The sequence below is a fragment of the Nuphar pumila genome, chromosome 4 (genome assembly GCF_984573655.1).
Source record: "Nuphar pumila chromosome 4, dmNupPumi1.hap1.1, whole genome shotgun sequence".
In the NCBI taxonomy this organism is placed as follows: domain Eukaryota; kingdom Viridiplantae; phylum Streptophyta; class Magnoliopsida; order Nymphaeales; family Nymphaeaceae; genus Nuphar; species Nuphar pumila.
The window spans coordinates 13,932,501-13,946,582 of NC_143252.1; the positions used below are offsets into that span (position 1 = coordinate 13,932,501).

At 38.3% G+C, this 14,082-nt stretch overlaps 1 protein-coding gene across 1 annotated transcript; it reads left to right on the forward strand.

The window, feature by feature from the left end:
• The first annotated feature begins 6,920 nt into the window (after positions 1 to 6,920).
• Positions 6,921 to 9,796, forward strand: LOC149839443 (small ribosomal subunit protein uS7-like). Its single transcript, XM_090004128.1, has 4 exons — positions 6,921 to 7,027; positions 8,546 to 8,817; positions 9,255 to 9,458; positions 9,543 to 9,796. The coding sequence occupies exons 1-4, from the start codon at positions 6,965 to 6,967 to the stop codon at positions 9,595 to 9,597; spliced, it is 594 nt and encodes a 197-aa protein (XP_089860254.1). The 5' UTR covers positions 6,921 to 6,964; the 3' UTR covers positions 9,598 to 9,796.
• Positions 9,797 to 14,082: the final 4,286 nt, after the last annotated feature.

Genomic DNA, 14,082 nt, shown 5'->3' on the forward strand with positions numbered 1-14,082 from the left:
GAAAATTAAGATAAACAAACACTATCTCTATTGCAGATAAGACACAATGTTCTCATCAACCCAATGCAAAAAATAAAAACTGAAAAATGTTAAGAAATGTGAGAGAAAAAACAAGAAATGAGAGAATTCTCATGTGTTTTGTTCAATTCGGGTGACCTTAAATAATAAAATAAGGGCAACCCTGTCAACGGTCCTCACCATTCAAGACATGTAATGGGTAATGTTTGATTTGAATAGTCTTATTGGTCATAAGCAAATGCAATTGACAAAGTCTTTGAAGGGCCTTGCCTATATAAGCCTACTTAAATTTAGTTCACTTCAATATAAGATGAAACTTTTTAGCTTGTCAAATAATTTGATGTAAGTGCCAAAAGCTATTTTATCTAAGTTGTTGAAAGCATACTTATAAAATGGAGCTTATAAAGAGGATAATGAAGCCAATAATAAAGTATCACACTAAAAGACAAAATAGAATATGAAGCTAAAAAAACTTTATATATTAACAAACAACTTCAAAACAACCTATAAAGATTTTAAATATTATTTTAAATCTAATTTCTACAACATTCTTCCTAGTTTTAAAATAATTGAAATATGAAATTCAAAGCTCATCAAAAAATAATATGCATAATTAAATCTATCTTGTGGGTTTAAACCTTCATTTAGTATAAATACAACAAAGTTCATCAAGACACTAGAGTGAAATTAGATATTGAACTCATAATCTTTAATTGATGAACTAGATATATTTACACATATACTATTTAAAATGCTCATGTAGGTGATTGTTAAGCTCAACACATTACAACCTTGTGTTTATCCCCATGTAGTAGATGCTCTAGGGATTGCCTAAGTCCCATAAGAAAAGCACATAGGTAAGTCCATCAAAAGAACTTTGTAACAACCTTATAGGGCTATGGACTTATTAAGAGATTAATCTTATCCTGCTAATCATTACAGTCACAAGTTACACTTACTTTCAAATATGAGGATAAGAATTCTTAATAATTTCTTAAAAAAAAATCGTTAATTTTTTTATATTAAGTACTATTAATTTTTCAATCACCAAGTAACTTGTTGGTCCATTTGAACCTAGGGTTTAGGATCTTCAATAACTCTAGATAGGGTTTCTGTTATTGATGATTTATGATATTATAAGCTTTAGCTCAATCCCTCTGTAAGTTTGATATATTATATTCCTTATAAAGCTTTTTATAAATGAATCAACCAAATTTTGGTCAGATATAAAATAATTCTCACTAATTACTCTTCTCTTGAGTAATTCTTTTATATAGTTATGTCTAAGTATCGAAGAGCCTAAGGTGAACGAGTTCGAATCCAATGCTAAATGCACAATGAATCCTCACACATGAACAAGGCCAAAATGAAAATGGCTATACGCTGAAAATATTCACCAAATGCATGCAATCATAATAATAAATTAATCTAAGAAACCCACAGAAAAATCAGATTTAAATAAGGAACTTGGGCTTGTTGAGGTGTTTCACCGAATACTTAGTGCAGGAGTAAAAAACAGAGTTTTGACAAGATTTTTTTATTTGTTTCAACACAAAAATTTTGTAAAATGATATCCTATCCTAACAATAACTTCTAATAGAAAATACTATTCATATTTCATAGAAATATTATGCAATCATTCACGAGCACAAGGAAAACAAAAAAATAACAATCCCTTTTATGGACTGATTCAATACTAGATTCTTAATGAGCAAAAAAATCAGATTTCAGACACTACGTTAATCAAATTTGATTCTCAATCAAGCAACTTCAACATATATATTTGAATTAGCCAAAATTAGGGTTCAAACACAATACAAACAACTGCAAAAATAAGCAAACAACATAAGAAGAATACTAATGGGGGTCGACCAAAGTTAGGTTAGCTCTTTAGCTCCAACGGCGAGGCACTCACCAAGTAGGTGGCTTCTTATCTTCAACATAGCCCTCAGTTGGACTATTGGTCACACAACCGACCACTTCCTGCAGGCAACTCCATGCTGACACTAGTGTCCACACGAGGTATAAAAATTGGTGGGGAAGAGATGATCAACCTCCTCTTGATCACATCCTTCTCAATGGGGGGTGGGGGGTTTCCAATCAGCAACAATAAAAACAGATGAGAACCCTTCCGCGATTTGCGATTCTTATCTGTCATGAAAGGGGAGAGACGTTAAACATCTCTCTCCTTCAGACTCAATGTATCACCCAAGGGACCTAATGGAGAGGGTCGACCCCAACGGGTATAATCAATATCCATATGGGTCAAGGGGGGACTCATTGACCCAAATCCTTCCAATGAAATGATCAATTTTGGCTGGGTTTTAAAGAGACTTAAAACAAAATAAAAATTAAAGAAAATTACCTAGAATACCTGAAACACCCGCGGTTGGCCTAAATATATATGAACGACCAACAAAACTAAACCTAATAAAAAATAAAAATTACATTTGCTTGAAATAAACAAAATAAATCTAACTTAAAAAAGTTCAAGTTTTAAACTTGATATGCCTGTCATGAGCTCGTCTTTCACATTTCGGATCCGATGGTATATCTTCCTCGGATGTGTCTTTAACACGTTCTCTTCGATATCATAAGGATATGCTGCATCACTAAGACTAATATGTCTTGATTTTTCACTATAAACCTCACTCCTTGCCTTTAATAATGCTAGCTGATAATCACAATGCATGCATATTGTATGTAGAGGTTTTTCAATTAATTAAATATCCATCAATATGTTTTTAAGCCATTCAACTTTAAAAATAAAATAAATAAAGAAACCACCCGAAAATCCGCATGCACCCACCAATGGCTCAAACGGATCCTACCAAACCATTGGAGCTAAACCTAAGAAAACAAAATTATAATGATTCAAAATAAGATTCTAAATACTTAAAACCTAATTTCAAAAAAAATTTATCGAACATGTTTAGAATAAATTCCAGAATCTCAAAATTAAGCCTGAAATGATGTTTTATACCTACAGGCATGGTTCAAGTTGTGCACACATGTACTTTCATCATGATCTCCTTAAGCTCGACCAAATGTGCTATATCACAAAACAAGAGCAATTAACAGTCAAATTGTTGTAATGTAAGTAACTGGTGCATATCTGTCAAAAACATTTATGCCTTCTTTCATTTATATCCTTTTACAACCAATCTTGCTTTAAACCTTTTGATACAACATCTGATCTCATTTTCTTTATAAAAATCCATTTATAACCTATAGGTTTAGTATTGAGAGGAAATTTAACTAATTTTCATGTATTATTTTACATAATAGATTCTATTTTGTCATTATTAGTTTCTTAAAAGGTTATTAGATTATCTTCAATTAATTGAGTGAAGAAATTGGGTTTAAAACATTTTTCAACCTTACGCCTCTTACTTCAAGGTTCCACATGTTCTTCATTAGATATATTTGTATTATGTGAAGGATAAGAACAAGTAGTGAAATCGATCTTTCTTATCAATCTCAATGTACCCAAGTGATCATTGATTAGACTTCATCAAATGATCTAAATTTGCGAGAATCATCCTAAAGGACTCTTTGAATGAACCATATAACACCAGAAATCCAATTTGAAGACACTTTTTTCACTACAAGCTTGTCAAATAATTTACCACATGTATGCTTGCTTTTACTTCTTCATTTGAAAGAACCTTGCTCCATGCACCTTTGTGCAATGGATCTTTTAGAGGCAATCAACCGTCATTTGCAGGTTCTTTCTTGTGCATATGACAGTGACTCTGTTATTGCAGTTCTTTAATAATTTTGCTTTATAATTATTCTTGATCATATAATCTTTAAAAAACTCGCGATAGTGGTGAAGATCATTAAACCTTTTTTCGAAAGCAATTTCTCAATCATTTGAACCTATTGTTAGCCACTCAAAATGTTAACAATCATTAAGTTGTTTGTTATACAAGTTATCATACAAACGAGATGCCTTCGTTTCAATGATTTTTAATTGATCTTCATTATTGGAGAATCCATCAAACGAAAACATATTCAACCACGTCTCATTAGTGTAATAATATAAAATAATTATACTGCCCCAAAAATATTCATATAGGTTATACAACATACCAAGGGTTCGACTTCTCAAATGCATTTGTCCCTTGTCATCATTGTCTTTCTTATCTCCTGTCAACATGGTATAGTTATCATTATCGATATCATCCGACTTTTCACCACTGACGTGATAGCTGCTATCACTAATTGATAGTTCAGTTACACAAATTACATCAAAATTCATTGTACCTATCGCTTCTATTGATTTCATGCATTCAACATTCTTTATTTCCAACATTCAAGGTTAACCATATAAACTTCACACTCATCATAAATTACAAGCATAAATTATATAGTCCAACAACTTGTACTTCTCTTTGTTATTTTCTCGAGAAGGCTGGATGTCATTCAAATTCCTATGATGAAGATCATTGACACTGATTTGCCCACATGGTTCTATATCCTCTGTAGTGATTCTTTAATCATGTACAACACCAATTGTTCGTTCTTCACTGCTTACACGTCAAATATCTACATACGTAATTGGTTTGAGCAACTGCATGCCATCTGTGTGCCTGAGCTGAATAGTTGGGATATGAAAATCGTTTACTATTTGGGATAGTTGGATGATCGCCAATTGATTGAGCTCGATAAATGGTGGCTCAGATAGATGCACATTCTTCACTTCTTCTTTAGCTTTGCAAGCAACTAAGTAAATGTCACCACAAAATAACATCGATTTTACATCATTATTATTCAACATATTCATCCATATATGTTGGCTATCCAGGTTCAGATAAAAACTGTATCGGAGGATTATTAACTATTTCATATATCTAACTTTATGAAACATCAAACCCATAAATTCCTTATAACTATTATTTTTAAAGACGATTACAAATCTCTAAGTAGGGTGATCAGTGCTATGGTAGTGTATTCTAACCATTTTAGAATCCATCATTTACTGCCTACACAAACCACACAACATATTATTTATCTAATAAAAATAATATGTGATAAAAGATCATCCATATACACTTCATACATTCAATTAACATAACTACCTACAACAAACATTCTGAAAACTAACTACCTACGATAACCCGTTAACCCTTATTCAATGGTTGTGCACAATAAATCTTAGCCTCATTACACCAACACAAAAACATCAAATAAGATAGTTATCTTATTATCTAAAAAAAAAAAATCTTGCATGGTACTAAAGCATCAAAATAAATTACACCCACTCAATTTGGTTTCTTGTATATACATGGGCTCTAGGGATGGCAGTGGACCGGGGGAAACAAGGCTCCACCCCGCCTTGCCCCGTTCAGATCGAGGATGGAGGACATGAAATGGGGAATGGACAAGGGATGGGGGTTAAAATCAAAACTCATGCAGGGATGGACTTACTCTTGCCCCCGCCCCGCCTCGCCCTGTCCTTGATCCCTGGTAAAAAATTACTATTATACCCTTATACATATTATAAAATCCTATATATATATATATATTCTTAACCCTAACATAAAACCCTTTTTTGACTATCTCCTCTCTCCTTCCTATAACGAGTCGTGCAGGCTCTTATTTCTCTCATCTTCTACCTCTAATGGCGGAAGGCGGCAACGATGGGGATGAAGGCGGGTATGGAGGGCAAAATTTTGAAGTGGGGCAGGGATGGAGACCTTAATTATCTCTCGCCCCTACCCAGTCCACTGCCATCCCTAGTCGTGTGAGAAGTATGAAAAAGTAAGGATCAGTCCAGTAACCTGCATTTTTACCCATTTTAGGGAAGAAAAAGGTGCTATATTAACATGTTATTTGAGAGAAGGCATGCAATTTTATTCAGAAATAGGCGATGAGTGATCACCCATTACATAGTACAAGGTGCAAGAAGAAAAAACAGTAAAAAAAGAGGGTTACTCACTTAATCTAGACACACCTATCTACTGCAGGTTTTAGGAAGGCCACTTCACGGCACTGTAGGAAGCTCTCTCTTTGAACGTAGGTATGAAGGAATTGTATGCTTGTACTGTTGCTAGAGAATACACTTTTGTTGTGCTCCAAACAAGCAAGAGATTAGCCACCATTGCCATACTTTTTGATGTTTACAAGAAGAAATTGCCCTCAAGAACATAGACCTAGCCGCACTGGCTCTGCCTGTCCTAGTGTAGAACCCTATGGGTTTACCCTTTGCCCCTAAAAGAGTTGTCATGTTTCAGCTTATGCAAAGGTGATGCCCATGAGATTTGAACCTAGACTGCCTTCCTAGTGGCCTAAGCTCCATCTTGGGGTGTCACCATTGCTATATTGGTTAAACGAACCTTTTATGACATGAGCCAAACTCAACTGTTGATGTTTGTGCTTGGCATGCTGAACCTAATTCACGAGTTTGAACTTGCTATTTACAAGCCGAGCCGAGCCGAGCCGAGCCGAGCCGAGAGTTGCTCTATATTGTTTCCCATCCCTACTGTGCCGGATCTGACTTTGGAAGCGCTGGTATAGAGCACAGTCCAACCTGACCTGGCTTAAGGAGACACGATTTGCGCCTGGGTGTAGATGATTAGAAGAAATGGAGCCAATAAAACTACTATATATCTTTTGGGGGGCGTTTGTGTTATCACCGTGGGTTCTTAAATGGATCTCCAGTCGTATTCAGATCCAATTCAAACGCAGACACATATAGGACCTCATGGGGCCCGATCGCATTATCAAATCGGACTTACTTTTGAACAGACCTTTTCATATCCAGGTCTGGCTCCAAATGGCAATCGCTTCGATTTCTGTACTAGTCTGGTTTAAGGACCCGATCCATTAACAAACTAAAGGGCATTTTCGTCATCTAATTCCATCATAAAACCCTACAATAGTTAGGGTTCTCTCTCGCCGCTCGCAACCCTCTCTCTCTGACTCTGCGTCATTGTGAGCGATGGAGATTGCTGCTCAGCCGGAGGTGAAGCTGTTCAACAGATGGTCCTTCGATGAAGTCGAGGTATGCGGCGGTCGTGAATTTGGGGTTTTGCAGAGATTGGTTTATTTTTTGTTTTTTGATTTAGATGATGCAATTTGCTTATTGGCTTGAATGGATGATGCGTCCTTTAGTTTAATTTCTTGTTTTTTGATGCTCTTATTTATCTCATCCCTTGGATGGATTAGCGGCACTCGAATGGCTTTGTTGCTGTCAATTGGGGAACAATGTTTATTTGGTGATTGAACCTTTGTTGGGATGATGGAGAGGAAGGGTGGGTTCGGGGGGGAGGGGGGGGGGTCATGGGCCGTGGTTTGATTCGGGACAGGAACAAATGGGATATCTTTGGTTGAGTTTTTTTATGGGTTTGTTGTAGCTTGTCCCATTGTGTGATTTCTTAGATTGGTTGGTGTCGTTCATTTTACTGAATGAGATAAAGGAAGCTGTAGACTCTTCGGTGATTTGAGTCTTGCAGGTGGGTCAACGTTTCTGTGATTGGCTTCTTCAACTTACCGTTAATGCGTGTGTATTCACACAAGAATGTGTTTGCGCACGTGTGGGGTGACTGTTTTCCTTTTGTTAGGTTTATTCCTTTTAACATGTATTGTTGATCTACATCATTTAAAATTTTGCTAGGAAAAACTCTTAAGCTTGAAAACTTGTCAGTTGCTACAGTGCCTTTTCCTTAGTGGCACATGCTTGACTGCTTATTTTCCAGTTATGTTCTTTTAATTGTTGATGTTTTTATTTTTCTGAAGCATTTCTAAGATTCTTCCTCTTATTTGTCCTGTCGTGCCCCGCATCCAAAACAACCCATGATAGTCCACTTTGATAAGAAAGACCGAGTTGAATTTCATGTCCATCTTTTTTCAGTTGAAGGAGAACAAAATAGGTGTGTTTTTGTCGTTGAGCCGTGGAACAAGAATTGGAAGGTGTTAACAAATTGTTGGGCATTTAAATATAATGGATACAATTTTTTCATGATATTGATCTTGTGTTAGCTTCATATTTGTAGACGTTCTGTGGGATTTGATTGCCATTCAGTGAAAATAAACTAGGTGTACATAACAAAAAGTTGTATGAAATTCAAGAAACACTTGATACTTGCTAAACACAAAGCTTCTATGCTCTTTGTGTTAGCTTTGTGTTTACGACATTATTGCCAAGGAAGGTATGTTGGTTTTGGCATGGTCTGTCTTAGTTGCTGTTTGTCATTTCTCTAGATCCATGTTCCCTTTTAGGTTGTGATAGCTGTCGTCTGCCTGTTCTAAGAAAGGGTATAATAATTCACCTTGTATATGTATATTGTAAAGATAAACATGTTTTTGCTATGTGCAAGTGTATCCTGCCCCACATTTCAATATTCTTTCATAATTCATGGTTTTTAGTTTTGAGTGCTTTGTCTAGAATCAATTCATCCAACCCTAAGGTTTAGAGTCACTGTTAGGAAGAATGAAAATATTTATGTTGCTAGAGTGCCTTTTTCGTGGTAAATATGCTATTCGTGATATTATTGACACGACACTTTCTTAAATTCTGTAGGTTAGTGATATTTCACTGGCAGATTACATTGCTGTTACACCAGCCAAGCATGCAACATTTGTTCCTCACACTGCTGGCCGGTACTCTGTCAAAAGGTTCCGTAAGGCTCAGTGCCCTATTGTTGAACGGTTGACAAACTCCCTGATGATGCATGGTCGTAACAATGGCAAGAAGCTGAAGGCTGTCCTCATTGTCAAGCATGCCATGGAGATCATTAATTTGCTTACAGACCAAAACCCAATTCAAGTGATTGTTGATGCTGTGATCAACAGGTAATTTTTCATCTTCATGTTTCCTATCAAGTGTTTGTCAAATATGCCCTGGGTTTGATGGAAACTTTGTATGGTGTACTTGGAGTAACACTAAATGTTGAAGTTGATTCAACATCTGGTTTCACTCTTCTTCATTTTTCTAGAAGCTAACTGTTGTGCATCTTGTCAGGCAATAAGATATTCATATTCCTCACAAACATGAAATGCGTAGATCATGCACTAAAAAAAGAAACAAAAACAACTTGCAGTTTATCTTTCTAGGCCATTGTCATAAATAAAATGGAGATTTATGGCTATTTTGTTTGCTATTATTGAGTGGTGGGCGGATGAGCTGCCCAATTCTGGCTGACCTGAATCAAGTTATGGACTTGTATAGGTTGATGAAAAATGCTTTGTAGTTTGAATTATCATGCATCTTCATTCTGTGTTTCTTGTAGTGGGCCAAGGGAAGACGCAACAAGGATTGGTTCTGCTGGTGTTGTTAGAAGGCAGGCGGTTGATATTTCCCCATTGAGGCGTGTCAACCAGGCAATATACCTCATCACCACAGGTGCTCGTGAAAGTGCCTTCAGAAACATCAAGACGGTAGCTGAGTGCCTTGCTGATGAACTTATCAATGCTGCCAAGGGGTCATCAAACAGGTAAGTATTTCAATATATGGATTCTTGCAAGGTTGATAATCAAAACTTGGTTCTTTGACAGTGTCATGTCTTTTAATATGGCAGCTATGCCATCAAGAAGAAGGATGAGATCGAGCGAGTTGCCAAGGCAAACCGTTGATGGGCGTGGTTTTTCTGTTAGCAAAAGCAAGCAGCATCCACTATTCTTATTTTTTTTTTCTCCTTGTTGGTCTGCGACTGTTTTATCCATAGATTTAATCTAGATTTTAAGGTGCTATGATGTGTGATCAACTTTTTGTTACAAACAAATGAACGTAGTTGCTGACTGCGAATTTTGCAATTAAGATTATTATTAGTAATTGCCTTACGTTCCTGCGGTTGTAATTTTTACTCTATTAACTTCCTGTCTTTGCGTCCGGTCATATGTATCTGCTGTGCGGCAAATACAGATGACTGTCATGAACTATACTCGGTAGGTTTCTGGGCCTGAGCTAATTGCCACTTCCCTGGATTTAGCTATTTGATACATGCATGCCTCTTCCCTTGGCTTTCTTTGTCTTAAGGTGGTGGTGCCTCAGTGAAGTTGGTTCTAGTGTTCTTCATTGCACAGCTCCTGCTATAATCAGAATGGTGGATTGGTGGAACTCCGCTAAGCGTTGAATTACAAATTTTTTTTGTTTGGATAATTCAGGAGAAAATCCCATCACCGACGTCCCAGTTACTGGCCCCTCCAGTTGGTAAGTAAAACCTTTGAGGGTTACCCCTGCCCACCAGGGAGTACACTCAGCTTTAACCTTGTGGCAAGGGGGACACCACCCATGGGTTTCGAACTTATGATGCCCCGTCAATTTGGTGACATTCACAAGTTGCCCCTGCCAATACAATCTATTTCCATTTTGGTGCTGTTCGTGCTTAGACAGCACGAATCATTTGGGTTCTCAGGGAGGGTGATGAATTATTGTCCTAGGAACACCTGCAAGACCTATGCGTGCTTTTGCAATCACGGGTCTTGGCCTTAGCTATGGTGTGTAGTTGTAATTCCAGTTCTCAAAGAGGAGCTTGAGAACGTCCGTCCATGATAGGCTGTTTGACTCCTAGCAATCGTATAGACAACCCGGCCCACATGATAAGCCTCCGCTCGTTGGATGAACCAATATGGTTCTCTAGATCTCTGCATCTGCTTTCAGCGTCTCTGGAATGGTGTTTTTTTTTTCCTACTTGTCCCGTGAAACAAGTGGAACACAATTGTGAAGCTACGTCCATTCCGTTACCCACCTTATGTATGGTCTTTGATTGCTCTCGTAAAGTGAAAGTTGTCTTGTCCATGCTTTCTCACCATTTGGATCGAACACGGTTAGAAGTTTGCTTGAAGAATTTGCTGCAGAGAAGTGTTTGCTTTCAGTTTGAATCTTGAAACCTCAAGAGAGAGAGAGAGAGAGAGAGAGAGAGAGAGAGAGAGAGAGAGAGAGAGAGAGAGAGAGCATAGCTCTCAACTTGGGGGATGTTGGTGCATGCTGCCATCATTGATCCCATTTGCTGGGTTGCAATCAACGTTGTATGGCAGCGAGGTTACCCTCTTATGCCGACTTATTGGGTGTTAGCATTGGTGTGACAAATAACGGCAATATTTGAAAATATCGTGAAGAAAGTTTTAGATCACCATTTTAAATGCTAAAATATAGTGATGTTTTTAAAAAATTATGATATTTCTTTTATAATATAGCACGACTTTTTTGAGATATGTACATTTTTATCAACTAATTTTGTAAAAAATACGTGAACTTTATTTTTATTTATTATTAAAAATATATTTTTATATTATTCTTAATTTATTTATTTTGACAATATTTTGCAAATAAAAGCTCAAGAAATATGAAAATTTTCAAAATTTGACCAGAATTTGACTGTCGTAACTTTTCCCTTTTGAATCTTTTGTCCCCCATCGTTAACATGCCAATAGTGTAATTGCCATAGTGAATTCATGATGGCAATAATTCAGAAAAAGGCGCGTATTGTTTTGTATTCTCACAAATACATGGCTAATGCCTGAAAACTCACTACTGAGTAGCACTTGCTCACGTGTATATATGAAAGAGAGGGTGTTGCATCTTCTCCCCGGAACATGCACTGTAGCTACAGTGCATGTTCAGGGGCCCAACTGAGCGCCGCGTGGCGTTCAGTACAGTGTACGATTCCCGTACACCCGTCGTACAGGGGGCTCCATACACCCGACTGAGCACCATGTGCCCCCCCCCCCTCTCCAAACGTGTTGGGGGGGGGGGGGACATATAACCTGCTCCCGTTAAAGAGGTGTGTGGAGCGTGGACCTTAACCAACTTTGTCAAGTTAACCCTAATTAAAAAAGTCAATGAGAGAAAAATGGCTTAAACCTTGATAACCCGATTTACTTTCTTTTTTTTGAAAGGCAAGCTGGGGTTAGGCAGACCCCCACCAGTTACACAACGTACCATTGGGTTTTGAACTTGCAACGTTCCCAACACATGGTGACGTGCACTAACAGCTCCTAGCAAACAAGCAGAGCCCCCGTCGATCTAACTTCTTTTTCAAACACCGTAGCAAACGTCTAAAGCTTTTTTGATGACGGACAGATTCCCATGAGGCGATTCCTTCAGAGAGGGGATCAGGTGAGGGTCACCCCTATAAGAAATGGGATCCGGTCAGAGTCACTTTTTTTTTTTTTTTATAGGCAAGCTGGGGTTAGGCTGATCTGGTATGAGCGGCTAGTGCACGTCTCCTTGTGTTTGGGACATTGGAGGTTCAAAACCCAATGGTATAGTTGTATAACTGGTAGGGGTCTGCCTAACCCCAGCTTGCCTTTAAAAAAAAAAACGCTGGGGTTATGCAGAGCCTCACCAGTTGTACATGGTACCATTGGGTTTTGAACTTGCAACGTCACCAACACAAGATAATGTGCACAAAACTGCTCCAACCATACAAGCAGAACCCCCGTTGGTAAGCTTCTTAGATGCCATTAATCTTTAGATGAACGGCATCCAAGCCTTCATGAGTGGAATACCCATCTCTTCGATAGACCCCACCACATTTTTTCTTATTCCTTAATCTTCCAGATGAATGGCACCAGAGGCGTTTAAAATGGAGGACTCACAAAGAGCTGTCGACGAGTGTTGTTCATTTCAAGATAAACAACATCAAGATAAACAACCAATATGGTGGTTTAATATCAATTTTTTTAACCTAAGCTGTTAGTTATAAATTTTCAAACATTGAAAATGTATTTGTAAATTAATAAAATATTAGGCATTTTTTTATATATATTTTTTGTAAAGATACATATTTGCTATAGTCGATTATCAATACAATCGACCTAGAAAAAAGGCAGAACTCCCTTTTTTTGGGTGTTTTTTTCTGACATGATCCAAGAGTTAGATTCCTACTGACTCGAGTATAATAAACACATCTATGCGGTCAGATTGAGTCAAAATAAGTCGTATCAAGAGATCCCATTCATATGCACCCTTGGCAGTCAGGTCGATGCCTAGAATTTTTGGTGTTATTCTTGACATGTTGCCATAGTCAGCCAATCTTAGCCATTCTCTCTTATCCTTATTAATAGTGCCCAATGTGAGCAAATTCTAGTATGTTGATCATGAAGCTCGGCTTCAACACCGATAGAGATGTACTAGTGTTTGTTTCGAAGCTCTCCTGATTGAGTCCATTGGATCCATTTTCGAGACCAAAATCAAAATATTAAAATTGATAAACACATAGTTAGCCTAAAGGGCTCCGCACACCTAAAAAGCATCCAAGTAAGTTGAAGGACGTCACAAGTTTTAGTAGTAAGGTGTGCATCCTTTGGTTTTTTTTATAGGCAAGCTGAGGTTAGGCAGATCCCCACCAGTTATATACATCACACCATTGTGATTTGAACTTGCAACGTCCCAACACTAAGGTGACGTTCACTAACAGCTCCTGCCAAACAAGCTGAATCCTCTGTGGCAAGGCCAAAGCTGAGAGTACTATCAGAGGGGTACAGTGGACCTAAGGGGGGTTTATCAGTGGACACCTGTACTGGGGTTGGGTGGGTTCCACCCATCCCGATCAGCTGATGAAAACCTGGCTTCAGCGTAGGTTGGGATCAGGTGCAATCATATTGTACAATTGCAATGTGCCACTGCACCTGATCACCATCCATGTGCTGTTGGGCCCACTATAGCAGCTGTACTGACACAAGATGGAGGGTGATCAGGTGCAGCGTCACATTGCATTTGTCCAATCTGATTGCCCCTTATCGACTGCTTGGGGAGGGGGGGAGGGGGGGCAACTCCACTCCTGCCCCGTCTTAAAATCTGGACCTCCATCCTCACACAGGTTTGAATTTTAACCTTCACCCCCGCCTCTATCCCCATTTTATGTCCTCCAACCCCGGTCTAAAAGAGGGCGAGTTTGGGAGGGGGGCCATTTTCCTTCTGTCCATTGCCATCCCTTAGAAGGATTAGGGACGGGATGGGGTGGGGCGAGGATCGGGACCAAGATGGGGCGGGGTGGGGAAAGCGTAAGTCCATCCCTGCACGGATTTTGATTTTAACCTTCATCCCCGCCTCCATCTCCATTTCATGCTCTTCTTCATCCTCTGTCCAAACAGAGAGAAGCGAGGTGGGCCCCC

Excerpts from the sequence above, each read along its gene's own strand:
- LOC149839443 (XM_090004128.1), top strand. The coding sequence starts at position 6,965 with ATGGAGATTGCTGCTCAGCCGGAGGTGAAGCTGTTCAACAGATGGTCC. Across the intron at positions 7,028-8,545 it reads GGTCCTTCGATGAAGTCGAG|GTTAGTGATATTTCACTGGC; the intron begins GTATGCGGCGGT and ends TAAATTCTGTAG. Across the intron at positions 9,459-9,542 it reads GCCAAGGGGTCATCAAACAG|CTATGCCATCAAGAAGAAGG; the intron begins GTAAGTATTTCA and ends TTAATATGGCAG.